Source organism: Populus trichocarpa, chromosome 14 (genome assembly GCF_000002775.5).
Source record: "Populus trichocarpa isolate Nisqually-1 chromosome 14, P.trichocarpa_v4.1, whole genome shotgun sequence".
Taxonomy (NCBI): Eukaryota; Viridiplantae; Streptophyta; class Magnoliopsida; order Malpighiales; family Salicaceae; genus Populus; species Populus trichocarpa.
In genome coordinates, this window is record NC_037298.2 from 10,342,865 (window position 1) to 10,366,787 (window position 23,923).

The 23,923-nt window shown below is 33.8% G+C and overlaps 3 protein-coding genes, 4 non-coding genes and 4 pseudogenes across 7 annotated transcripts; 10 read left to right on the top strand and 1 right to left on the bottom strand.

The window, feature by feature from the left end:
* Positions 1 to 1,389: 1,389 nt before the first annotated feature.
* Positions 1,390 to 2,051, top strand: LOC7468489 (putative lipid-transfer protein DIR1). Its single transcript, XM_002320414.4, has one exon. It carries the CDS (start codon positions 1,462 to 1,464, stop codon positions 1,771 to 1,773), a length of 312 nt encoding a protein of 103 aa, XP_002320450.2. The 5' UTR covers positions 1,390 to 1,461; the 3' UTR covers positions 1,774 to 2,051.
* Positions 2,052 to 2,747: 696 nt separating this feature from the next.
* On the bottom strand, positions 2,748 to 11,731 carry LOC18105321 (signal peptide peptidase-like 3). Its single transcript, XM_006375451.3, has 14 exons — positions 11,439 to 11,731; positions 11,169 to 11,327; positions 10,861 to 10,972; positions 10,635 to 10,754; positions 10,043 to 10,200; positions 8,175 to 8,354; positions 7,188 to 7,222; positions 6,921 to 7,077; positions 6,249 to 6,302; positions 6,052 to 6,144; positions 4,234 to 4,376; positions 3,956 to 4,026; positions 3,174 to 3,257; positions 2,748 to 3,060 (listed from the first exon to the last, which is right to left on the bottom strand). Exons 1-14 carry the CDS (start codon positions 11,580 to 11,582, stop codon positions 2,960 to 2,962), a joined length of 1,611 nt encoding a protein of 536 aa, XP_006375513.2. The 5' UTR covers positions 11,583 to 11,731; the 3' UTR covers positions 2,748 to 2,959.
* Positions 11,732 to 17,235: 5,504 nt separating this feature from the next.
* On the top strand, positions 17,236 to 22,407 carry LOC7462038 (uncharacterized). The gene is made up of 6 exons (XM_002320415.4): positions 17,236 to 17,527; positions 17,604 to 17,799; positions 17,940 to 18,012; positions 21,578 to 21,627; positions 21,919 to 22,032; positions 22,163 to 22,407. Exons 1-6 carry the CDS (start codon positions 17,266 to 17,268, stop codon positions 22,305 to 22,307), a joined length of 840 nt encoding a protein of 279 aa, XP_002320451.3. The 5' UTR covers positions 17,236 to 17,265; the 3' UTR covers positions 22,308 to 22,407.
* LOC112324213 (small nucleolar RNA Z122) lies at positions 18,601 to 18,684 on the top strand (annotated as a pseudogene).
* LOC112324211 (small nucleolar RNA Z122) lies at positions 18,854 to 18,937 on the top strand (annotated as a pseudogene).
* LOC112324214 (small nucleolar RNA Z122) lies at positions 19,106 to 19,189 on the top strand (annotated as a pseudogene).
* Positions 19,358 to 19,441, top strand: LOC112324212 (small nucleolar RNA Z122; annotated as a pseudogene).
* LOC112324216 (small nucleolar RNA Z122) lies at positions 19,611 to 19,687 on the top strand. The gene has a single exon (XR_002977960.1). It is a non-coding gene; the product is annotated as a small nucleolar RNA Z122 (small nucleolar RNA).
* Positions 19,990 to 20,070, top strand: LOC112324215 (small nucleolar RNA Z122). The gene has a single exon (XR_002977959.1). It is a non-coding gene; the product is annotated as a small nucleolar RNA Z122 (small nucleolar RNA).
* Positions 20,426 to 20,503, top strand: LOC112324208 (small nucleolar RNA Z122). The gene has a single exon (XR_002977956.1). It is a non-coding gene; the product is annotated as a small nucleolar RNA Z122 (small nucleolar RNA).
* Positions 20,606 to 20,683, top strand: LOC112324209 (small nucleolar RNA Z122). Its single transcript, XR_002977957.1, has one exon. It is a non-coding gene; the product is annotated as a small nucleolar RNA Z122 (small nucleolar RNA).
* Positions 22,408 to 23,923: the final 1,516 nt, after the last annotated feature.

Consider the following 23,923-nt stretch of genomic DNA (forward strand, 5'->3'; position numbering starts at 1 on the left):
TTGATAAAGCAGTTGTGCCAGTAGTCGCAGGGAGGTCCGTAACACATCCTATTCTAGGTTTGTCTTGATTATCTATCATTAATAGTCATAAAGGATGTCAAAAACCAATTCAGGAAGAACAACTGATGGCTTTTTATCATTGCTCCCACAAATGACACCATTGATGATGTCCTAAAAAATCCAAGTAGCTTAGAAGCAAGGATTGTGTCTTGGATAATCGGCTAATATCTTGGTTCTAGTAATCTGATCCACGTGGCTAAAATGGTTGGTGATCGATGTGTAGTGCCTGATAAGTCAAGATGGTACATGGCTGGTACCTATAAAAATCTTATTTTGATAGATTTAGGGACTCTTTAATATTTAAGTAAGTATATTTTTTAGAGAAAAGACAATGATATATTAGGGAGAGACTCTGAAAATAAACATACAGTAAAAAACAAAGATTTTGAACCTGCTTTCATTGAAGGATTCATAGGGTTTTTATAACCCATGATTCATGTCCTAATAATATTATCGAGGGAAAATATCCTTGACACATTCATTAAAGATAGATAAATATCCCTCATAAATTATTAATCAATGAGAAATATCTTTTACACATCATTAACGAGGGATAAGTGGTAGGTTCTTTTGAAGACTTTTATACATCTAAGAGTATAGAGAGATGAGTATCCCTGACCTCAACATTTTATGTTAAGAATTATGAGGAAAAACAAGCGGAGTATTATGGCTCGATATGAGATCTAAAAAGATCATTGGTTCTATATAAATTTGAGCTCAGAGAGATATTGAGTCTAACAGCAAATAGCTGAGTTTAGTTATGTTAAGTCTAGTAACTTTATCAGACTCATGTATACTTGGACTCAACATCTTTCTGCGTCTCATAACTTACCAAATATATATATACACACACACACAGTAAATAGTTGATCCAATAATATTAAATTATCACGTCCTTTTAAACATAGATTTTAAGCTAAACAACATCAATAAAAACACGCTTATCCAAAGGTAACACTGAACTCGAGACCTCACCTTTTTCCAAAGAGTAGCACTTTGAGAAGAACTGTTTTTTAAGCTCTACTTGAAAAAGAGATGCAAGCATGCATGGTTAATTAATTTGCTTAAATAATACCCTTTAACCACCATCCTAAATCACGGCATTGCTATAGGTTAGAGTGGGGCCCAAGGATATACAAGCCCCCATGTTCAGACAGAAAGACAGATCCAACAAACATTTCTCCACCGCAAGTTCACAATCCGTGATGCCACAGTTCAGTTCAGCGTATTGATTGATGGATTAGGGAAACCTGCCAAGTTCAACTCACGGGCTACCCTTATTTCCTATCCCTATCCTCCTCCTTTTCCTATATATAATCGAACCAAAACCGCCCCAAGAAGCAACAAAAGAATATAAACAAGAAGATCAACTGTCTCTCTGCCTGGTTTGTATTCCAAGAAATGGAGAAAGTCCAAAAGCTCCTTTGTGTGGCTCTATTGCTTGCAGTACTAGCCATAGCAAGCAATATTGCGAATGCCCAGAGTACCATATGCAAAATGCCTGTTGCTGGCCTAATGTCATGCAAGCCTTCTGTAACTCCTCCTAACCCTACCGCACCCTCGGCAGACTGCTGCTCGGCACTTTCGCATGCTGACATAAACTGCCTTTGCTCCTACAAAAATTCCAACCTGCTCCCTTCCCTTGGAATCGACCCAAAACTTGCCATGCAGCTCCCTGGCAAGTGCAAGCTTCCTCACCCTGCTAATTGCTAGACTACCGATCGTAATCGATCCAAGGGTTTTCCTCTACATATATGTATCATGTCATAAACGTCTGCCAAAAGAAGAGATCATAAATCAAGGAAGAGTACAATAAATCAGCTAACCTTCTATGCTCCTCTTGATCAGCGCTTTAGAAGTTGGCTAAGTACCAGCTAATTATCCTCCTGATTGTGATTTGATGTAATTCCTTGTTGCGAGTTCTTGTTTGTTAGTTGATGAGTGTGTATTAAGCTTAAGTTAATCCAATGTTATCGTGAAAATTTGTGTCAGTACTGTGCTTGCTATCCACTGCTTCGTGCTTATTATCCCATGGAGTCCCACTGCCTTGCCGTGCTTGGTCACTGTCATCTGCAAGGTGTAAGAAGGGATCTATTATTGGCAGGAAAAAAAAATAGTTGCGAGTATATATATATATATATATATATATATATATATATATATATATAGATGCATGGTTATATATTGTGAAATCAATATTGGTAAACAATCCCCTACGACTAAGATTGAACTTACACAAGGACAATGATTGAAACTAATTAATGGCAAAAAATTCAAGTGCTCCAGGACCCAGGAAAATATGGATCAAGCTCTTACGTGCTTGGAGTAAAAGATTTGCTTCAACTTAATTGTTATTGCTTTCTTCTTTTTTGGTTTTTTTTGGCGATTTTAGGTTTTCTACATCCTGCAAAAAGCAAGGTGCCACAGGAATTGATCACGTACAATAATTGCAATATTCTTTTCATATGAATATTCCTAGGCTCCCGTAATTATCCTCATGGTGTAGGGAAAGGTGTCCTGATGTCTGAATTGATTACATGGATCATATCACATCAAATGACAGTTCAGTTTTACATGTTTCAGCAGTTCAACCTGTTTTTCAAAAAAAAAATGATGTTAGATATTTTTTAATTATTTTAATGTGTTAATATAAAAAAAAATACAGAGAGAGAGAGAAACATAGACTCTTTGTAAACAAAATTAATTACGATTTTCTTTTATCATATATGTCACAATATATCAAGACTGGCAACAATTGTAGAAGTACATACACGTGAATTAATTACAATGCAATATTTCAAGAAGAAATGCAGTTAGACGTTCAGCCCGCTTGTATAGCTTTAGGTGTTCTAAGAGTAATTTCCCTTGCAGCTTATGAAGAAATAACTGGTCTACAGCTTCATGCATCGCCAGAAGAAACCCTTGATGAAGCTTCTTCAGAACTATAATTCCAGAGGTTTTTCAGCTCTCCTCGCACTAAAGCCAATAGGACACAAGTTCCTGATAACAAAGTGAATAGAAGCAAAGTTTTGTGACGAGCACGTGAGAAGGTTATTTTGCAATAGCAAATCAGAATAAATATGTCCAGAATGAAAATGCAATCACCCAATTACCTAGAGTACAAGGAACAAGATAGAGGAGTGCAGGTTGACCATGCCCATTCATCAGATATAAGCCCAGGTACGTCAGGAAAAGACCTGAAACAGGAAAATCAGTGTCACAAAGGAGACAGATACCATAACACCAAGGTCCTTCCTCCACCCCACACCCCCCCCCCCCCCCCCCCCCATTCTACACTCTGACGAGTAAGAGAAAGGTACACAAACTGAGAACCAAGGAAACTTAAACTCTGTTAAATTCTATACAAATAACAGATTAATTACAGTATTGTTTACAGGTACGTGGATTTCGGTGGTAAATTTTCCACAGCTAATGATTGATGATTGAAAGAATTTCCACAATCAGTCGCAAAGTAAGAAAACACTACACATGTCAGTACTTAAATATCAAAAACTTCAGGTGCTTGAAATTGTTGCAAAGACCTGATTTGGACAGGACTGGAATCTGAATTTGTTCTACTCAGAAGTAACAAAATATTCTTGCAACAAAATATGGTAACATGTGGTGAATTTTGACTATCTATTTGGTAAATTTAAAACATTTGCACCAAGGTGCCAACTAGCTTGCCTAAGACATCACTTGGCGCCATCCTTAAAAACCTAGGATTGAAACCTAATTTGCACTTGGGATAAGAAAAATATAGGGAGGAAAGAGGGAAAGTTTACCCTGCTGTGTAGTGTACTCATTAACCAAAATAACATAGCATAGAAAAGAAATTCACTGACAAAATTGCAACTGAATTAAGATACAGCAAAGATTCTGCAAGAATGCTCACCGACTCCATAGCCAACTGTCAACCAAATAAAATATCCATTTGCTATACCCTTCTTGTTTGTTTTGTCGTATCTGAGACAAGCAACGGAAAAAATATGCAGCGTATGTCAGAGAAACTGTCCCACATCTAATAAATACAAGAAAACATAGCAATATAGAATATTGAGAACGGGCCACCCACAACAAGGCTTATATCTTTTGGATAAGTCTTGTGGATAGAACTGACTCAACTATGTGCTAATGCACAATTTATAATCTAAGGTGAAGTTAGCACGCTACCTGAAAGCAAATGATACAAGCAAGCCAGGAAAAAGAATGTCGCCAAATCCAATCATGTCATAACCACCCCAAGGGTCAGCAAATCGAGGGATTCTTAAAAGCATCGGAATAGTTTCCCCGCCACTGTTGTCACCTCGAGCAACCTAAAGAAAGAGAAGGTAACTCAATACAAAAATTCATCCAGTTATAAATTCTAACAAACCCTCCCATTTATGTCCCATCACAAGTTCTCCAAACAATTTTACTGTTGAAGATGTATTCATATCAATGGAAAATTTATTAAGCAAAGAATCAAAGAGAAAATGGCACAAAACAGAAATATCATTGTTAACATTCTTACAGAATAGAAGAGCTCTTTTATTTGTCTTTGTGTATCAAAGATGTTGTACTGACTAGTGGAGTGCTGTAATCATGGTCTTCATTTTTCACTCTTAACTTGTCTATAGTAAGTCACATTAGATGTTGTACAGACAGGTAGGACCATGGCCCATTCGCATGTAATGGACTAAAAAGCAGCAGTATGAGATTCAAAAACCTATTAATCAATGACAACAGCTGAGAAGGAACAGGGAAACAACAGTCTCTCTCACTTTCCTGAGCATTTAAGGCAAAGGCAACTCCAAGAAAAAGGAAGCAATGGTAGAAGAACGGGTGCAAAGGCGTATGAATTTGAAGGAAAATAAAAAAGGAAGAGATGCGGCAAATTTCTACAATTGAGTTCTAAGAAAGATGAGACTGCTAAAAAAAACAGCCAAACGTAGGGGTGACAAAAGAAAATAGAAAAAGCTTGTGCTTTCCAAGGGCAGATCCCTCCATAGCAATCATTAGCTTTTGGCTAAATAAACTTAACTCATTCCCAAGATGTTAATCCACACAAAAAAAATACCCAGCTGCAGATAATACTTTGAAAGAAACTATACATCAGCCTAATATAAACTCATTCATGATTTTGCATCTCCCCAAAGTACAACTCAACTCAATTCAACTAAGAACTCAATCCATTTAGTCATGTTTAAGGCCAAATATTTGGCAAGCTAATCCAACATCTAATCAATTTCCACCACTTCCAGTGAGATCATTTCAGGTCTACCTCTATCATTCTCTTACATACATTCAACTCAATCCAATCCCGCTTCCATGCTATATTGTAAAATGACCAAAGCATCTCAACATTCCTTCACCAACTCTTCCTTGACAAGATTGAGTACCACCTCCAACTTTTATCGAATGGATTCATTTCTTATCTAGTCCTTTCTTGAATCATTTAATATTCTCATCTTAGTAACACCAATTATATAAACATGTTGCTGCACCACTGTCTAACATTCATTGCCATTAAGCATTGCTGGCATAAACACAGTCTCGTACATTTCATCAGTCTAACCTTTTCCGTATAATGCAACTTAAGTGCAGTAACAGTCCATTAAATAAGCTCCCATTAAATGACTCCACTAGTATCATTTTATCCGTATGTACTTCCTGTTATGTATAATGCAACTTAAGTGCAGTAACAGTCCATTAAATGATCACCCTTACACATTGCAACTCTACATCAACCAATCTTACAAAATTCACAATTGCTGAGCTTTAAACTCCCCATCTTCTTTATACTGGATCAACAAACAGAGACTTCCCTACATTTGGTCTCAATGCTTTCATTTTCATACATCTATCAAAAACATAACTTTAAGCACTATAACCACAACTATCAGTCTTTTTCGATGACGTAAACTTTCCATGTTCAATCTAAAAGCAATGCAGCATGTGTATGAACCACACGATGGTAAGGAATGTTGAATATACAGCAATAATACTTACCACAATCATAACACTCTGATGGAATATTATTGGTGACAGAAAGACCCAGAAGATGTCATAAACAAATGCACAACAAAGAAGTACTGTAGCAACCTGAGTCACCATAGAAATATCAGATAAGAAAGGAAGAAAAAAAATCAAGCAAATGCCATGAATGAACAACACCATGAATGCTGACAAAATAAGAGTGAAGGTACCTTAATATTAGGTAATCGAGCCACCTGCAAGACAGTTATCATCAAGCAAATGCCCTGACAACAAAAAAGTCATTATTTATTGAAGAGCAGGAAAGTAGAAATGATCTAGACAATGTACAAACAACATCAACGGGTCATATATAGAATATATTGCATCAAACCACTAGTTCCTAAGCATTAAGAGAATATGTCCTTGTTCTTTTATTTGAAAATGAACACATGCTGGTAGCAAGAAAACTAAAAAGCCAAAAGCCACGAAATATGGAGGCTTCCAGATTTATGGGCCTGATACCATCTGTTTACAGCGATCCCAAAATGCAAACCACAACAGATTCTAAATCAACCCTCGTGAAGATGAAGAGTAAGATCTCAACTCCACATCATTTTGGCTACATGATCAAGAAATGATATTTAAAACCATCACAGCATAAGAACAGTCCTGAACAAAAACTTGCACACATGCTTTATGCAATGAAATTTAATTGCATCAAATAAATAATCCAGAGGATAGACCAGACACATCAACCAGATATGCAGTTATAACTTGCATGAGATGACCTAGTAGTCTTTCTAGGAGCTTGGTCAAACTTAACAACTAAAGTTATTTCCGCACAATATAACAATTGATCAATAAATTAACCTTGTTTACAAGTATTGATAAATGAAACTTACAAGAATATCCTGCCCAGCCCATGAATACGATGCCTGCCGATTTATAGCCCAGAAAATGGCAAATGCCACACAGCAGAATAATACAATAAGTGATAAAAGAGAAGTTTCTCCAAGAAGAGGTAAATTTAGCTTCTTCCGCCCACAGTTTTTGCATATTCTGCTCCACATATAAGAAAAGTGAGTAACATGAATGTAGTGTATAACATAAAACCCACAAGCTCACCAGTTCACAAATTAAGAAACGCAAGAAATCAAATACCGGTATACCTTAAAATAACTGTTGTTATGCAATTGTGCATCCCCTGAGGAAAAAAGAAAATACTTCAATACGCATGATGCAGACTTAGTTGCTGCCCATTAAACATGTTTTTAAAATTAAACGAAAACAAATGTGTATAAATTAATTTGTATACAAAAGAAGGAGATTTTATTAGAGGAAAGAAAACTAATACTCAAAAGGAGAATACAACATCCTATCAAATAACAAAATGAAAAGGCTAGTTTAGAATAACAAAGCACTTCGATCCCTTTGCATATCTGCTAAAGGCATGCCTCCTGGAGTATCTGCTAAATATTAGCAAAATAAATGGTTTTCAGTGAGTTTACATGCAGTTGTTTTCTAAAGATTATTTAGAGATGGATGAAGGTACTTGGGAAGATGAGAGGAAAAAATAACGAAGAAAGAAGAAAAAGAAGTAAGAAATGTTTTGAAATGAAGTGACAGTTCATTACATCTATCACTAGCTTATATCTCATATATATAAGAAAATAGTATAAAATTACTTTACTACCCTTGACTCCACACTATAAATAATAAACACGCCTAACAACATATGCACTCAATGATTCAGACAAACTATGGATAAGAACTTTAATCAGTGTCCATTGCAATCTAACATGCATTGGCCATGTGTCAGCTGAGTGTCTAAAATCCCAAAAGAGAAAAGATCTGTATTTTTCAACAAATAGGAAACATTATAAATGCGCCAAGAAAATGGAAAAAGCAATTGTACTTCTTCAAACCATGGGCGGAGAAGTGGAAGTATGACATGCAGGAATTAAACTGACCAAGCGCAGCTTCAGATCCACTCTATTATATCTTTATGTCTGTTATTCTTTTAAAAATGGTACCATTCCCAAACAATAAGCTCAAAATTACAGTTTCATGAAATTTTCAGTTGGAGTTCATCAAATATAACAAGCCCTTGTTTCAATGCTTTAATATTAGCAATTCACCAATAAGGAAATTTGTACCTCAATACCACCAATGCAGAAGAGTACGATCAGCAGCCAGACAAACCAGCTTGACATGAAGAAGTAAAGTAGCAACAAAAATGCAGATGCTGTTATCACAAAAACTACTGCACTCTTCACATCAATATCAAGGAAATCTTTCTCAGCGTTGTCTTTGAATGCTGAGACATTGGAAGTTTCCTGGCCAATGAAAGGGGGGAATATTCAAATACTTCCCGACTAAGCATAATTAAGCAATAACAGAAGAATTTAAAAAACAGGAAAAGGAATATACATGCATACATAGACACGTATACACACACGCGCATGTGTGTGCACGCATGTCAAGGAGATCAAGAACATAAATAAAGGCAAGTAAATGTCCATGAAGATTATGCTTCAGGTGATGGAAATACCCATGTCTCATTCTCATTCCAATACACCTTTCTTTCAGTGGCATTCTACCCATAGGTGAATTTATAAGTATCTATGGTGTTCAGGGATATTTTGCGAAGCATAAAGTGGTACCAATGCTTTCAATTTCAATGGCATAAAACACATTTAAGAAAATCTAAGGGGTACCTGCTTCTTTAATCCTTTAACATTTTCTTAACTCTTTTGATCCTTTCAACTTCAAATTATCCTAGTTACTTATCTAAACTACATAAAAAATTATAATCATATAAATTGTTCCACAATACCCCTCAGTATCTATACCAATTGACATGTCACTGGTTAAAGAATATTTGTTGAATATTGTACTTGATTAGGAATTTTTAAATAATTCCAATACTGAAAAAAAAGAAGAATTAAAGTTGGAAGACTCAAATGAAAAGTGCAAGAAGAAAAAGGACTAAAATCTGATAATTTCATTTCCCAATCTCTTGACTGGCAACAAAGCCAGATCAGAACTGTTTGGGAAACCATTTGCAGCGAAAGCCAGTTTACAGCGTGCATTGGGCGCAAAAAATGAGTTAGGCTAGGAAAGAAGAACATGGCTTACACCTGCAAAAGATTCGGTTCACCAGATGGGGATATGAAATTTGGTTCTGCAGAAAAATAAGAATCTATACAATAATTCTGGCTGGAAGTGTTTCTCTTTGCAGAAGTGAAACAAACTAAATGTGGTTGGTAACTACAATAGGATGTTCTGTAGAGTGATTCCCATTTCATCCAGTTCTATTCAATTCAACAATGGAACAACTGAAACTTCTATTTGTAGAAGCATCTCATATCTTTCTTCTTTTGGATTCACCAAGTCAAAGTATTTTCATCAAAGTGTTGCCAAGCTTAAAGGAAAATATGAGAGACTCTTATTTCTTGAAAGTCCTTTCATTCAACAAATCCTGATTACTTGTTCCAATGAATGATCCATACGCATTCTAAAGTTAACTTCAATAAGTAAACACTATCTTACTGTTCACTATCAAAATGTCCCATAAAAATAAGAAAAACCAAATTAATATGTATCAAGTAGCTTGCCAGAAAAATATATCAAAAAACTAGAAAGGTGAAGCATGATGGAAAATATAGACTTCTAAAATGTATAGCAGATCCCCAATATGTTATTCGCAACATGCATATTCTTACTAGGTGATGGAAGAATTTAAAATGAATTGATCTGTTTAGTCCATAAAGAGAACATCTCTGGGAGAGAATTTATGGACTCCAAAATGTCTATTACGGCCATTTATTCTCACCTGACAAACAAGGGCTTTCCAAGTCGCACTAGTTACAGGACATTTACTTGCTTTAAGCTATTTTTGTAATGATGGCAATCCAGCTAAAAACCCATCCCATAGACAGGGAAAAGAAGAGCAAAGAAAGGGAATAAAGATGCCAACAACTTGAGTGTAGACTTGAAGACACAAATAAGAGTGCATGTTAACCTTTGGTGACAATTCATTATACCGCTCCTCGGCCTCCTCAGAAGCAGCTATCTCAGACCAAAGTGAAGCACAGACAACTGTTCCGACGGCCATCATCCATAAGAATATCACCGACAAATCCATTGGAGGACGAACGGGTGCATAGAACAGAAGCTCCACTGTTATGAAAATCCATATAAAGAATTAGGAGTGGTATACATGCTGTGTTTGTGTTGAGTGAGGGTTTGGGTGGGGGCAGAAGGCAGAAAGAGAGACTGCATGTTGTTTTTCAAATTTTGAAGGATAAAGAACAGCTAAAACTAATGTGCTCTCATGCTTAATTCAATTTATTAACTATGCTACTGTACAATCATTGACATTATATACAGAAAAAATAAACATTATAACAGTTCTGGTGCAACGCCTAAACATGACCGTATTTCCATTTTTTCTACCTGACTAGTGATCTTCACCCATCACCTCACTTTCCTATCTAACTCATACCCTACATGCAGCACAAATCATCCTGGCTTCTTTTGAAGGTCTCATAGTGCAAGACAATGCTAGATAAGCATACATAATCATGACAAAACTGTAAGGACTCAATGGTCACCTTTCTGTCCATCCACAACAGATCTGTTCAGAGATTCACCCCCTGACTTTGGAATCAGTACAACAGGGATTGATACATCTTGGGCAGAACTATCCTTTTCACAACCCATCTCGGCAAGCTCTAAAAGAATAAATTCAAACACAAAGAAACATAAGTTACAATCAATTCAAAAGGAAGGATAAATGACCAACTCCCCAACATTCCAACAATCTAAATAAACTACAACCTTCTTTGTCATTTATCACCAACAAAGCTGCTGCACCTCCGGACTGAGCAACTTTAGCCTTTGTTGTGAAGTCACAGTCACCGCGCACAGCCATGGCAACAGAACCAGATAGCTGCAGAACAGGAAAATAGCCATACCATCATTTATAATTCAGAAAATTTTATGGATGAAGACCAATAGAATTGTGACAATACACGACTCCCTCCCTCAAAATTTCATTATTCAAAACTTTATGACACCACCAACTACATTTTCTATTCCCGGTTGAAAGTACTCAGATAAGCAAAAGAGCAGCGGAAAAACCTTACCTTGGAAGAAGAAGGCGAACAGCTATTTAACGGATTAGAGAAAATAGCCGTTAATCTGACACCATTTCTCTCCTCTTTTGGCAGAAGAGCTCCAAATCTTGCAGTTATCCCGGTCAAAGTCTCACCTCCGGCACCATTAACCCAGTTCTTAACCTTGACCTGCAACATTTTAGGTCAAAAAACAAGTTCCATTACCAAAATTGTCATTTGCATTTATCAAATTTGAGACCGAATTCGGAAAATGTGAGGAAATCAATAATGCGAGCGAACCAAATTGTAAGGATGGTCGCAGGCAGGGAATTTGGGGGAATCGCCGTCGTGAGAAGCTTCCTCAGCAAACGAGAGACCGATCAGAAAGAAAATGCAAAAGAAGATTGTGTGAAGAGAGCAACTTCTTCTTGAAGGAAACGTCATGGATGGCTATGAAAATTGAAAATGGGAACCCAGATTTGAAATGCAGAAAGATATTGAATCTTTTTCTCTCTTTTTCTTGCTTGTGTTGAAGAAGAAGGAAAAGGAAAGGGGAGGGCGCGTAGTCGGTAAGGAAAATTAACGTATTGTTATGACGAGACACGTCTCATGTTTTTTATATATATATATATATATATATATATATATAGTTTAATGTGGGTGTCCGGGTCAGCTTGCGCGTATCTTAACTAATTCCACGGATTTGATATTGTTGATACGTGTTAATTATTAGACTAATAGCATCCCACTTTGCGTGCACAAGGCAAAAGACAAAGGCTGGTAATTTTGTTATTTTTACTGTACTTCTAATACTTTTTTAAAAGTTCCTGATGAAACCCTGATTTAGAGTATCTTTGTTTTTGTTTTTAAAACAAAAAATAAATATATTTTTTTAATTATTTTTTTATGTTTTTATATTCTTAAAATGTGATGATATAAAAAATAAATTTTAAAAAATAAAAAAATAATATTTTGATATATTTTTTGAAACGAAAAATATTTTGAAAAACAACTTCTACCACAATATCAAATAGGCTCTTAGTCTCATTTAAGAGGGTGTTTGAGAATGTGATAACGCTAGGGGTGAGCAAAAAAATCAGAAAACCGATTAAACCGAGAAAACCGGAAAAAAAATAACCGAAAAAAAAAACCGATTAAACCGATTAAATTTTTGAAAAAACCGGCCGGTTCGGTTCGGTTCGGTTTCGGTGTTATAAGCAAAAAACCGAAAAACCGAACCGAAACCGACAAAAAACCAGAAAAAAAAGGAGCCAAACCGAGCCAAAACCGAAAAAACCAAGCCAAAACCGGAAAAAAACCGAGCCAAAACCGAAAAAACCGAGCCAAACTGGTTTTTGCCCTAAAAAACCGAACCGAACCGAAACCGGTCGGTTTGACCCGATTTCAGTTCGGTTTCGGTTTTTTTTCAAAAAAAAATTCGGTTTGGTTACTTTTTTTGATAAAAACCGAACCGAACCGAAAATGATCACCCCTAGATAACGCTTGTGTTTTTAAAGTGTTTTTCACTTGAAAAAACATTAAAATAATATTTTTTTTATTTTAAAAAAATATTTTTAACATCAGCACATCAAAACAACTCGAAAAAAAATTCAAACTTAATAAATCAAAATTTTTAAAAACATGCGGCCAGCTTTGTTCCCAAACACATTCTTAAGAGGTTGTTTGGCGTTGCATTTGTATCTGCATTTTGGTACATTTAAAAGTATATTTGGCATGAAAAAATATTAAATTAATTTTTTTTAATATTTTTAAATGATTTTAATATGCTGATATTAAATAAAAAATTATTTTTATATATTTTTAAAAAAATATTTAAAAAAAATATTACAACATAATACCAAACTCACACTAGAGCCCGTTTGGCTCAGCGTTTGCGGCAGCGTTTTTATTTAACAGTTGCAACATATCATTTAGTTACAAAATGAGCCGCAATTTTCATGCTTGGACCCCACTATTATCTGCGTTCAAAACTCAGTTTGTTGAAGCAGAAACTGCATGCTTTTCGTTGCGAAAGTTTCCTGTGTTTATAAACACAGCCTCTCTCCACTGTTCTAGTCGAACCGGGTCCGATTCAAAGCTAAATGCATTGAACCGAGTCCGACCCAGTAAAAAAATCAATTTTTATTTTTATTTTTATTTTTAATTGTGTTTTATTCGAAAAACTAGTGTTTAACATTATTCAATGACACTATATAAATTAGAAAGAGATCGTTTGATGACGTAGCGTTTGTTTTATAATGTAATAGCAGTAATTAAATCTACAATATTTAAATTAAAAACCATCAATATTAATATATATATATATTTTAATTATTTTATAATTTCAATTTAAAAAACATTTTTAACCAGACACATTAAACTACTTTTTATTCGACCTTAATTCCAACCACAGTTTTAACCAGACATATATAAATATCAAACCGACCTCAACCAAAAGTACTTTTTATAAAACAACTTTTTTCAAACCACAACCACAAAAATCACAAAAATACCAAACTACATATAATTTTTCCCGAAATATTGCTTGCTTTTTTCAATAGGGTCCTTTTATCAACAAAAATTTAATGATCCCATGTGCGTATTTTATCAACAAAAGGTATGAGCATCAAGGAAAATAATTTATTGAGAATTATCGAAAATGTTTGGGACTTAGTTGATAAGATTTAAAGGAGTATATATAGATTAAGACTAAATTGTTGTCTTTTTTTCATCAATTTATTCTTAATCAAAACTCACTTTTTTATTGACGTATTTTTTTCTCAATGAAAATATGTTTTTTTTTTAAATATGGTTTTCTAAATAAAAATTTATCATAATTTGGAAAATAATTTTCGATGAAAAAAAAAAGACCTGTCTTTATAATACTTATGCTACCATATAAAAGAAAATTAACAAAATAATTAATTTGAAAAAACTATATAAAAGTTTTACAATAAAAAATAACAAAATATTTACTCTCATTTAAAAGTTATTTATAAGAATAATTGTTAATATTATCTTAAAAAATTTAATCTCATTTAAAAATTATGGCATGACCAAAATATTTCACTCTTTTTTTTTTGTGACTTTTTTTCTCATCTTTTAATATTCAATAATTAAAATGTAAAAAAATAAATTTTATAAATAAAATATAAATAACTAAAACTATAAAAAGCAGGTATAGTATATCTCATGCATTCGTATACGATGATTGTTGTTTTTTTAACATTTTATTTTGTGATTTATTTTTCTCTCTGTAATGTGGAATTTTTCTCCTTTTGCTGTTGCAAAACAATCGATTACTAATCCACTGGTTTTATTAGTCGTTAAATGGAGGAGCTAAAGAACACTATTCCTTCATGTTGCAAGATACTAATTCGAACTTGAAATTAAAATTTCAAGAATATTAAGCTTGACATATCTAGCATTAAGCTTGACATTTACATAGATCATTAAGCTTGACATATCTAGCATATCATATGGTAGTTTCGTACCCACACTCATATTGAAAAAATTATGAAGATTTAAAAAAAAACAAAAAACCTAAGTCAACCCATGTTATTCCGTCAAACCTGTGATACGGGTTATCAGAACGGGATAACCCCATAGAAAGCAAGTTGAAAATTATTATAAAGCACAAATCTCAACCAACCCGATGTTGGAGGATGAAATTACAAAAGAAAATTGGTTTAAAAAATAACGAAAAAAGACTTGAATCAACTCGGGTTACCTCAATGAACACGTGACAAAGGTCATAAGAATGAGATAACCTTAAAAAAAAATTAAAATAAATTATGAAGATCAATTACTAACCAATTTAATTCTAGATGGTAAAATTGAAAAAAATATATTTAAAAAGCTGATCAAAAAAGGACCCAAGACAACACATGCTATTTCGCTAAATCTATATCCCGAGTTATGAGATCGAGACAACTCAATAGAAAAAAATTAAAAAAAATATGAATCTCGATCAACTCAATATCAAAGGATAAAATAAAAAAAACATCTAGAAAAAAAGGCTCAAAAAAAGCTCAAGTCAACACCGATTGCAACTTAGATCATGAGAAGGAGAATAAAAAAACACAAAGTTAAGTTTCCAACTAATCTAATATTAGGAGATGAAATTGAAAAAAATATTTTTAAAAAAGATAAAAAAAAAGCCTCGAGTAAACTTGAGTTAACTCGACAAACATGTAAGGTAGGTTATGAAACCGAGATTAACCCATAGAAAAAAAATCATGAAGCTCGGTGCCTAATAAACCCAAATTAAAAGATGAAATTAAAAACAAAAATAATTAGTAAAAATAGCAATAAAAAGAACGATGATCAGATTTATAAAACTTGACCGAAATCCTTAAACTTCATGTTTAGTGGTGTATTTTCTAATCAAAAAATAATATTTTAAGAAAAAAGGTGTATGATTAAGGGTGGAAATCCCTAGTTAATTGGTGAAAAAATCTCAGATGAAATAAGAAAATAATTCTTCCTTTTTAAGACTAAACATATCGGCCATTAAGGAGAAAATCTTGAAAAACATTTATTTTCTCCTCCATTTTTCTTTAAGTTCTCTTAATTTATATGGCATGGGGTTGGAAGTTTGGAGGTTTGATGGAAAAAATATGCAAATTTTGAAGAGGAAGAGGAAGTCCTCGTAATTTCAATTGGGTGTAAAATGATACTTTTGTACTAATGCACTTAATTTCTTGAATTATGATGGGGGATTGAAAATCCCAGTTTTGGGAATTGTTAGGGTTTGTGTAAATTTTCATATTAACGTCAAATTGTGTAATTTTTAATTAACTAGGTTTTGGATAGCATGGTTAAGGATTTTTAAAGGTTTTGGAAATTAATTAAATTGTGTGATTTTTTATGAGATCCATGAGATAGTTTGTGTGATGATTGAGAGGGACTCTGTCTAAGAGATCTATGTATCATAAAAATCATACTCGGTCTTTTATTGAAGAGCAAGATTCGGTGTATTGAGAATTGCTGCAGTGCGCCGATGTTTTGGCCCTTTACAATTAAAAGGAAATGGTTGATATTCCGTAGGTATAATAGTCTTTTAACGGGGTTTAATTGACATTATCAATTTGTGTGGAGTAAATTAGTCTTTTATATTTTTATTACAAAGTAGAATTACTAATATACCTTTTAAAACAAAAAACAAATAACTTGGGGGAGTGGGATGTTTTTGTCTTTTTATTTTTAAACAATGTAATTACTTAACCACCCTTGCAATTCTTTTTTTCTCAAACCTTGGTCCATATGTGTTTTCATCATTTTAATTTAGTTTTTTATAATTATCAACTATAGTTAGGGACATTTAGGTCTTTTAAATATATCAAAAAAATTATTGACTTATGCAATACATGCACTAGTGAGTTAAAGGAGCCCGTATACTTTAAATGGCGTATGCGAGCTCCTATATTCGCCAAACAGTATTCTTCATAGCAGTATCGTGAGCGTCACACCATTATTTTTAAAATGAGTTTATTGTCCATGCCTATAATAGATTAATTAATACAATTTTTTAATGGAAATATGAATAATAAAAACAAAAAAGACCACATGTAGTACATTAATTTGTAAATAGATAAAATTCTTTAATTAAGAATTTTTAAAACTTTGATAGTAAAAACTGATTAAAAAATTAATTGATAATAATATTGAGAATACTTGGGTGATATTTTTGAAGTTTTCTAAATGTTTTTGTAAGATGAAGAGTATGCCTATTTTTGCGATAAAAAACCGATGTTGAAAATTTTTAGATTTATTTTGCTTTAAATTACTTTGTTTTTATATTTTTAAATTGTTACAATATATTTTTTTTAAAAATATTTTAAAAAATAAAAAATATTTTAATACATTTTTAAATAAAAATATTTTTAAAAATAATTACCACTACACTACATGTACCAAATAACTGCCCCGAAATAGATGCATGCGATGGTCTGTATACAATTTTCTAGGAACCTATTAAATTAAAACAAATATAGAGGACGGAGTAGACCTAGTTACTGTAGTACGAGGACCATGTTTGATTTTGGGTTTCAAAGCCAAACTAGAAAACCTAATACTATAAATACGTACTTATGCTAAGCCGCAGGCAAAGAAGCAAAATAAAGAAATGGGAAGCGGGAAACCAGAAAGACACTCAAAGACAAAGGAGAAGAAGGGGTTATCTCTCAGAAACCCTAGTAAAAAAATCAACTTCAAGAAGAAAACGGGTATCAACAAGAAGACTGACCAATCCAAAAACGAAGAAAACCAGAACAAGAGCGAGGCTTCTACCCCAGCTTCAGCTTCCCAGCAGCTTAGTTTTTTCATAAGCGAGTTTCAATCTGCCAATGGGGTTCAGCTTTCATCTATTGAGCTCGAATCAATTAAGGGTATTTCTTTTCTTTTCTTTTCTTTTCGTTTTTTATTGTTTGTGTTTGTTTGGATCCTGATACATTGATGATGCAGAGACCTGCTTTGCTGAGTTATCTCAAGAATCGGGTCAAGATGTTATGGCCTTAGGGAGCCACATGAAGGCGGCTTTTGGCCCATCTTGGAAACAAGTTCTTTGTGAAGGGAAGTTGGTGGAAGGCATTATTGATCCAGGGAGTCCTGCTGTTCTTATTATTTCTACATCTGCCTTGAGATCTCTAGAACTTCTAAGGTCCGTTGTTTTTTTTTCCTGTTCTCGCTAATTAGATATGATTTGAATTTAGCTAATTGATGTTAAGTAGTTTCTGTAGTTTTGAACATTTATTTTTTGAAAGCCTAACGTATTAACAAGTGAAAATCTTCTTCCTCTAGGGGTGTGCGCTCTTTGACGAAAGAATGTCATGCTGCGAAGCTATTCTCCAAGCATATGAAGGTCGAGGAACAGGTTATTTCTTGGTCTTTTCTAGCTCCTTATTTTTATTTTTGAATGGATACATTATGTAGGTTTCCCTTTAAAAATATTCCTCTGGTTGATTTTTTTTTATAAGAATTGTTAAAGCTTTATGATTTTCCAAGGAAATAGATATCTTTCGGTTTACATATTGTTTATGGTGTTTGTGAAAGTATCAGTCATTTTTCTTGATGTTCATATCCATGGATTTGTTGATTCTTTTTGCTCTTGAGCTGTGAGAGTAGTCTGGTTATTACTAGCAGAAAATGGCCATTCCTGTTAATATTATATTGTTGAATATCCACTTCTGATTCGTTATTTGGGTTTTCACATGATTATAAGAATATGTTATCTTGCTACTATACACACGAGCTGTAAGTTTCATGCATCAAGTATTTGATGAAGAAGAGAAGTGAAAATACTGTCTTACTGCCTTTCCTCTTTTATCTCGGGTTCCTGCTGTTTTCTCTTTGGTTTTTCCATTCAATTTAGCAACAATAATTGTGCAATTTTTACTTTTAAACATATCTAGTTTTTTCTTTCTTTCTTTTTTCTTTTATCATATGTTCTCTACGTTGTGAAGTTGGGAAACGATGAAAGTTACAACAGATTATTAAAGGAGCTATCGATGCTGAATAATCATTTGCACGTCAGTCTGATCCTGAAATTACACTGATTATGACTATTTTTCTACCTTTTCATTCTCAATGGGATTTCTACGTGTGTTTTGATTCCAATCTACTTTAATGACCTCCAATGAGTCCGCAATGTGTGTTGTGAGATGGCTTGGTTTGTCATTTTTTTACCCTTTATCATATGTTCACTTTGTTGTGAAGTAGGGAAACGATGAAAGTTACAACAGATTATTAAAGGAGCTATCGATGCTGAATAATCATTTGCACGTCAGTCTGATCCTGAAATTACACTGATTATGACTATTTTTCTACTTTTTCATTCTCATTGGGATTTCTATGTGTGTTTTGATTCCAATCTACTTTAATGACCTCCAATGAGTCCGCAATGTGTGTTGTGAGATGGCTTGGTTTGTCATTTTTTACCCTTTATCATATGTTCACTTTGTTGTGAAGTAGGGAAACGATGAAAGTTACAACAGATTATTAAAGGAGCTATCGATGCTGAATAATCATTTGCACGTCAGTCTGATCCTGAAATTACACTGATTATGACTATTTTTCTACTTTTTCATTCTCATTGGGATTTCTACGTGTGTTTTGATTCCAATCTACTTTAATGACCTCCAATGAGTCCGCAATGTGTGTTGTGAGATGGCTTGGTTTGTCATTTTTTACCCTTTATCATATGTTCACTTTGTTGTGAAGTAGGGAAACGATGAAAGTTACAACAGATTATTAAAGGAGCTATCGATGCTGAATAATCATTTGCACGTCAGTCTGATCCTAAAATTACACTGATTGTGACTATTTTTCTACTTGTTCATTCTCATTGGGATTTCTACGTGTGTTTTGATTCCAATCTACTTTAATGACCGCTAATGAGTCCACAATGTCTGTTGTGAGATGGCTTGGTTTGTGATTTGTGATTTTTCCTTTACTTTCCTTTTTTTTTTATGGGTTTGGATGTGATGCCAAAACAGAATATCAGAGGCTTTCAGCACTGGTGATATTTTGCACGTCAGTCTGATCCAAAATAAAGTATTTTATGCACTAATTTATCTAATTTTCACAACTGATCTGAAATGAAGTATTTTATGCACTAATTTATTTATTTTCACAACTGGGCTCATTAATCTTTTTGTTGATTCATGCTTTAGCACCTCCCCCCTTTCTATCATCATTCTCTTGGATTTTTGTTCCTGTTTTGAATTTTTGACGTTCAGTCTCATCCAAAAATCTCACTGTTTTTATATTTATTTTTGTTTTGTTTTCTAACTTCACTTCTGTCCATCAGCAATAAGTCCATGGTAAGATTGCATGATGTGTTTATTTGCAAGTTCGGGTATGATGACAAAACAAATTGTCAGAGGCTTCAGCACTGCTGAATTGTTATTTTGCACGTCAGTCTGATCCGAATAAAATCTCAGTGGTTCTGATTTCGTTGTCTATCTATTTCCTATGTACTCCTTTATTTCTTTTGAACAACTGGTTCACTGATATTTTTTGTTGTAGGAATTGCTTTTTGCAATCTGTTTCTTTTTTACCATTCTGTCAATTTTATTACTGTCCAAAGTCTAGGTTGCTGAGTTGCAAACAGACTTTGAAAGAATTTACACCAATATTTGACCTCAAAATGTGCCCCTGGATATTGTTTTGTTTATATATCTATATGTTTAATTACGGTTTTGATTTTTTTTCATCATTTTAACAATTTTTGTGATTTTTGATAAATCTCCATCACTTTCTGTGAGGTGAATACCTTTTTTTTTATGTTTGGGAGATGATGAGAAAATTAATCAGAAGCACAAGCTCTGCTGAAATTCTATTTTGCACGTCAGTCTGATCCCAGAACATAGTTCTTCGATTTTTTTTCATCATTTTAACAATTTTTGTGATTTTTGATAAATCTCCATCACTTTCTGTGAGGTGAATACCTTTTTTTTTTTTTTATGTTTGGGAGATGATGAGAAAATTAATCAGAGGCACCAGCTCTGCTGAAATTCTATTTTGCACGTCAGTCTGATCCCAGAACATAGTTCTCTGTTTCTATTACATACAATACCATTCTTAAACCAAGGGACAAAATTCACCCTGTGGTCACTGGTATTTAATATAACTGATAACGGGATGTGGATGGTTTCGTCATTTTCTTATAGGTACATTACCAAATCAGTGGTCAGTTTTCTTTTTTTTTTGCCCTTTTTGTCTGGCTTCCTGTTCTTCAACAATGGCATTTTCCTTTTCTTATATTTTTCAGTATATGTTCAATCTGCTCTTCACTTCTTGATGCAAACTCGTATAAGCTTAATAAAAGTGGACAAAAATGATCTTTTCAATTTCTTTTGGATGGCTCCTTAGTTATGACATGAAAAAAGAGAGTTCTCTTGCTTTTGACTGGAGTTTTTGTTTCATAACATGTTTAACCACAGCAATATAGAAAACCATCCAGGCTGTTCCTTTCAATTTCTGATGCTTTATCGTCAGGGATGACTATCTAAGGGATAACTAAGTAAAGGAATATATCCTAGAACCATGGACATGGAAAAGGAAATAGGGAGATACCGTTGAAGAGATTTAGTTTCTGAGGTTCAAATGGGTGGTTAATTAAGAGGCAAATTTCTTACAAGTTGCCTAGGACAGGCTACCTATATCTACAAATCAAAGATGCTCCAATCTTATAAACTGAGATGAAAATGGTCCTATCTATATGTTGGTGTTCAAGAAAATTTTCTATCATCTCTTCAGAGAAAAGCTTCTGTAATCTGTTCAGAGAAGAAATTGCTTACTTGCATTCACCATTGGATACATTAAAATTTCTGCTTGCATTCCATATTCTACGTCTCTCATACCACTTCTGTTTTAACTATCTGTGATTTTTTTTAATAACATTTATTTTGTTTCTGAAACTTCTATGGTCAATGCAGGTAGCCATGTTGAAGAACCGCGTAAATTTTGCTAGCGGCACACCCAGCAGGTGAGTCATCCATGTTTTATGTTAAAGTAGCAATATAGTAATAGGAATCATACCAGTTTTGTTTGTTAAAAAAAGATGCTGACAGTCATGCTCTGTAGAACATTATGGCCAAATTCACCGGACACCTTATCGTTCTATGCCATAATATTTTAAAGGGTGGTGTTTTTTTTCTTATTTTCTCCTGTTACTAACTACATTTCCATATTTCTAACGGGGTTAACACATATTAGCTTTCAAATTTAATTGATAGAAATGAGTTCCTAATAATTCTTTCATCTTTACTATTTCAAGGGTAAAGAAGTTGATCGACATTGAGGCATTGGGGCTTTCACGGTTAACAATGATTGTACTTGACATGCAAGCAGATGTCAAGGGTTATTCATTGTTTACCCTTCCGCAAGTCAGGTACAATCTGGTTTTGATTCTCTCTTTATATTGTTTGAGGTGATTTTATTTCCAACAATGTCTTATCAATGTCGCAAACCGCCGACCCCTCCCCCTCTATTCTCTTTCTGTATTCATTTTTTTTTGGCAGAGACGAGTTCTGGGACTTGTATAAAGATTTCTTCCATCAACGACTATTGCAAGGCCATCTACGCATCTGTCTATTTGGTCCTATACCAAGCGCAAACGGTAAGGAGTTCAAGGGTAAAAAAGAAGAGTCCCTAATGAACAAGTAGCAGAACCTCAGTTGCAAATTTTGAGCTGTGTATTATTTTAAACTTTACTGGATCTCCAGTCTCTTCCATGAAATGTTATACCAGCTTTATCTTCTCGGTACTCAGAACTCCAAATTCCCATCACTCTGAATATGAAGGGAAAGAAACTTCCCTCCATTTAGGGTTTGTTTGGCAGTGTGGTTGCGGTTGTTTTTCAAATAGCTTTTCGTGTCAAAATGCATGCCAATGATGTTTTTTTATTTTTTAAAAATTATTTTTGACATCAGCACATCAAAATGATTTGAAAACACTAAAAACATATTAATTTGAAGTTAATAAAAAAATAAAAAAATTTTAAATTTTATCAAAAGTATTTTTAAAACACAAAAACAAACAGGCCCTTAAGCTGATCAGCACACTACTGCCTGGTGGGGTGAGACAACATGGACACATCATTCTACATAATGTCCAAGGTGGGCTATGACAAGATTCGAACCCATTTTCATGGTTTTTAGCTTATATATATATATATATATATGCTTCGAAACTAGGATGGCAAAAACTGAAAAGTTTTACGTTAGCATTCCCAAAAATATGTGGGCAAGTCTGACGCGTGGGAGTATATTTTTTCAGATGATTTTTTCAGAACCATAAGCCCAAAACCAGCGCAGGTAACTGAGTCACACGCTCGCCCATGGAGCCCAAAGCCTGGATCTTCACAAGATTTGACTTTTTTAAGAGCCCTCAAAGTCAAAGCAAAGTGGTTAGATGGGTCAAATCCCACTTCTATATGTTATCGTGGAATCACCACCACAGCTTCTAGAAGCTGACTGAGGGTGTGTTTAATTATGTGTCCGCGGCTATGTTTTTTTTAAAAAGAATTGATTTTTTTATTTAAAATTAATATTTTTTTATTTTTTTATTATTTTAATGTGAGGATATGAAATATATTTTTAAGCGAATTTTTCCATACCTTCTAAAGTGATGGTCACAAATAGACTTCTCACATCAGTTTAGTGCTGTCTAGAAATAATGAAAGAAAAAAAAAAGCAGATATAAGGCAATGTTTGGGATTTGCCTATAAGGATTATATGTTTGACTTTGAAGGATGCTAAGGTCAATCACAAAGGTTATTTCAGTAAATGTACGACTTTGCCTGTAATGATTAGTCGTGATGCTCAACGAATGATGTTGTCACAACAATGGATAAAAGCTAACATCCATCTGCCTTCGATGGTCAGCAGGAAAAAAATGTTTCTTTTTGTTTTAGGATAATCCTATTCTGCCTTTAGATGCTCAGGAAGTGGGAAATCTCTCGAGCTTTTTTTATTCTTTGTTAATTCTAGTTAGGCCCATTGTAGAAATGAAAGTTATTTATTAATGTTATGTTTGTCTTTTGGAATTTATTTTTTGAAAAATCATTTTTCAAACTTTCCTGTGTTTGTTTGTCATTAAAAAAATTAGTCAACAGAAAACACTTTCCAATCAAAGAAAAATTTGGTTTGGTTTTCAGGAAAGTGTTTTCCTGGAAAATTTGGGCGGAAAACACTTTCCGGAAGTTGTGAAAAAATTAGAAATGTCATATTATTTGCTGATTATATCAAATTTGGTCCTCAAACTTTTAATTGCTATATATA

What these genes read in the sequence shown, in the direction of transcription:
- LOC7468489 (XM_002320414.4), top strand. Translation starts at nt 1,462, where the DNA reads ATGGAGAAAGTCCAAAAGCTCCTTTGTGTGGCTCTATTGCTTGCAGTA.
- LOC18105321 (XM_006375451.3), bottom strand. Translation starts at nt 11,582, where the DNA reads ATGACGTTTCCTTCAAGAAGAAGTTGCTCTCTTCACACAATCTTCTTT. An exon ending in GGGCTGGGCAGGATATTCTT is followed by an intron (nt 6,303 to 6,920) that starts GTAAGTTTCATT and finishes TTTTGTTGTCAG; the next exon opens with GGCATTTGCTTGATGATAAC. An exon ending in ATCAGAGTGTTATGATTGTG is followed by an intron (nt 4,377 to 6,051) that starts GTAAGTATTATT and finishes CTCTTTCTTTAG; the next exon opens with GTTGCTCGAGGTGACAACAG.
- LOC7462038 (XM_002320415.4), top strand. Translation starts at nt 17,266, where the DNA reads ATGGGAAGCGGGAAACCAGAAAGACACTCAAAGACAAAGGAGAAGAAG. An exon ending in AGATCTCTAGAACTTCTAAG is followed by an intron (nt 17,800 to 17,939) that starts GTCCGTTGTTTT and finishes TTCTTCCTCTAG; the next exon opens with GGGTGTGCGCTCTTTGACGA. An exon ending in TTTACCCTTCCGCAAGTCAG is followed by an intron (nt 22,033 to 22,162) that starts GTACAATCTGGT and finishes TTTTTTTGGCAG; the next exon opens with AGACGAGTTCTGGGACTTGT.